Source organism: Phalangium opilio, unplaced genomic scaffold, assembly GCF_054372755.1.
Source record: "Phalangium opilio isolate 3A_F unplaced genomic scaffold, DU_Popi_V2 ptg000106l_1, whole genome shotgun sequence".
NCBI lineage: Eukaryota > Metazoa > Arthropoda > Arachnida > Opiliones > Phalangiidae > Phalangium > Phalangium opilio.
In genome coordinates, this window is record NW_028324208.1 from 3,275,070 (window position 1) to 3,277,906 (window position 2,837).

Consider the following 2,837-nt stretch of genomic DNA (forward strand, 5'->3'; position numbering starts at 1 on the left):
ATTCTGAACCGAAATTAATGTAAGATAGAGACCGTCTGAACTTTTTTGACTATTTTGCTGAAATGCCGAATTCTGAACCGAAATTAATGTAAGATAGAGACCGTCTGAACTTTTTTGACTATTTTGCTGAAATGCCGAATTCTGAACCGAAATTAATGTAAGATAGAGACCGTCTGAACTTTTTTGACTATTTTGCTGAAATGCCGAATTCTGAACCGTGAATTTTGAAAATGAAATAGAATGGAGACCGTCTGAACTTTTTTGACTATTTTGCTGAAATGCCGAATTCTGAACCGAAATTAATGTAAGATAGAGACCGTCTGAACGTTTTTGACTATTTTGCTGAAATGCCGAATTCTGAACCGTGAATTTTGAAAATGAAGTAGAATGGAGAACGTCTGAAGTTTTTTGACTATTTTGCTGAAATGCCGAATTCTGAACCGAAATTTATGTAAGATAGAGACCGTCTGAACTTTTTTGACTATTTTGCTGAAATGCCGAATTCTGAACCGTGAATTTTGAAAATGAAATAGAATGGAGACCGTCTGAACGTTTTTGACTATTTTGATGAAATGCTGAATTCTGAACCGTGAACTTTGAAATTAATGTAAGATTGAGACCGTCTGAACTTTTTTGACTATATTGCTGAAATTTTTTCATTTCTGTCTGAACCGCGTGCACATTGAAAATAATGCGAGTACCTTTGGGATTGAATCTTTATTTTGTACTGATTTATTTCAAACAATTTAAACAGATTTTTCTGCCACCTCATATGTTAGATTATATTCATTCATCATATAGAAAATCATGAATTCTTCCACAATTACCTTCATGAAATATGTTTTGTGTTTCAATGAAACGCAATGTAAATTTCTAGAACAAGTTAAAATATTAGTTTTCGAAATCTTAACGGAACTGGATTAATGAAAAGCGCAAGTGAGTGTTAACATTTCATAAATTATTCATTATTATAATTTTTCGTCGCCCGTACTAGCAATAGAAATGTAAAATCTTGAGCTTCCATTGCCTACCTACACTCGTAAGTTTCTACCTGTTATTAAAAAAATTCTTTAAAGCAAGTGCTTCATCAGGAATACTAATTTTCTGAAATCTCGATGGTAAACCAAATTGAAAATCATGATACCTATGATGAGTAAATTTGAAGACATCAAGCTTTAAACAAGAAATGTATTTCATACCCAGTCTGTATATGTTTTTCTTTCATGAATATTTTTTCAAGTTCTCTTTGGCCATATTTCAGTACCTAAATAGATTAAACAAGTTTTTACATAGTACAATAAGTGGTTTTTGAGTCTCCACTTAACAAATTTGTTAAATTATATGACCGATTTTTTCGGCTTCTTTGTTAATATTAATTTATGAGTTTCATTTGAACCGTTAATTTTGATCTGACTACAACATAATAATTTTTTCTTCCTTATGGAAAAAATACAGTTTGACAGAATGCTCAGAAGAATGAAACCCGCGGTGTAGAATATTCGTAGCCTGTAAGGATAAATAACCATCATATTTGAATACTTGATAATAAATCCGTTTAATTTTCAAAGTTGAAAATTTCGTTATATTCTAGGCCGTATCACATATTTTCTTTTCGAAAAAGGATTTATGATGATGGTGTAGTCAATCAATAATTGGGTTACTAAGTTTAAGTGAATATAATTTGTTAAATTGTACGATTAGATGTCAAATCTGTTTAGCCGAATTCGGTTTATAATAAGTTACGTGTTACATTTCATTCTACCTTGGGATCTAACTGTACGTCTAAATTCAACAAATAACGTTTTTTCGTTGCTTTTCCTTGTAAGAATTTGGCATGTTTCAAGTACTCCGGGTGCTCTAAGTAACTAAAAAAATATAAAAACTGGTCACAATATGCTTATCAAGTAATTTCTTTTCAAAGTCACCATGAAATGTCGACAATAATAAAATAATTCTACCTAAATATAATGTCTCCCAAACAAACGGTAGGGATTTAAAGAAAACTAAAGGTTTTACGTGCTGACATTTCAATGTGAATTTCACTATAATATGCAGTTTGATAGTTTAACCGATAGCACTCAAAAGTCTGAGATATCTTATAATTTTGCTCGGATTAAATTGTTATTTCGCCCCCTATTTCAGTACATTTAATCGTTACTTCAAACAATCCAAGCTTCGGCCTAAATATATATTTACACATTTTTACGTAAATTTCTCCACCATTGGTTTTTTTGTTCCGACAAATGTAAAAATTATAAAAAGTGCAATATGTTGAGACTGGTTGCTTTGCGCAACTTAGTTTGCTCCTTTTTAATCCATACTTACATGGGATCTTTTAAGTTTGCTTTTGGATTGTGGGTTAATATGTTTTGAATGTAACCACTTTGAATAAAAACATTTAACCATTTTTTGGCACTTATTATGAGTTCAGACTCCCTAGAAAGAATAAAGGTGTAAAAGATATACTCATACTAATAAAACATGTAGTCCTCGCTAACGCTATTTCGATTTACAAATACATTGCTCACTAATACCCAAGTTCAAAATACTTACTCATCAATTTCGCTATCACTTTCTTCAGAATAAATGTTTTTGCAATCTGTTGTATATGTGTAAAGATAAATAGCCATGTGGTTATTATATACGACATGAACAAATATATACACCATACACACCACTAGCTTCCATCCTTTGGGAATTATCTTCTGTAAGCTGAAAAGAATTAGCTGAACTCAAAATGTCCAATGGATTTTCATCTATTTCAGTGCTCGTTTTTGTTAAACATTGGGGCTCTGTTATAAATAAGAATATATTTAATTTTGTAATGTGTTTGTTAC

General features: G+C 31.1%; 1 protein-coding gene across 1 annotated transcript; it reads right to left on the reverse strand.

Moving 5' to 3' along the window:
* Positions 1–725: 725 nt before the first annotated feature.
* Positions 726–2,630, reverse strand: LOC149624221 (uncharacterized). Its single transcript, XM_089852252.1, has 5 exons — positions 2,554–2,630; positions 1,763–1,865; positions 1,200–1,264; positions 1,052–1,144; positions 726–873 (listed from the first exon to the last, which is right to left on the reverse strand). The coding sequence occupies exons 1-5, from the start codon at positions 2,628–2,630 to the stop codon at positions 747–749; spliced, it is 465 nt and encodes a 154-aa protein (XP_089708378.1). The 3' UTR covers positions 726–746.
* Positions 2,631–2,837: the final 207 nt, after the last annotated feature.

Bases quoted from the DNA above. Each gene is read 5' to 3' on its own strand.
- LOC149624221 (XM_089852252.1), bottom strand. From the start codon at position 2,630: ATGGCTATTTATCTTTACACATATACAACAGATTGCAAAAACATTTAT. The intron at 1,265-1,762 runs GTAGAATGAAAT...TAATCTATTTAG, and splicing joins ACGTACAGTTAGATCCCAAG to GTACTGAAATATGGCCAAAG. The intron at 874-1,051 runs GTAGAAACTTAC...AACTTGTTCTAG, and splicing joins AAGAATTTTTTTAATAACAG to AAATTTACATTGCGTTTCAT.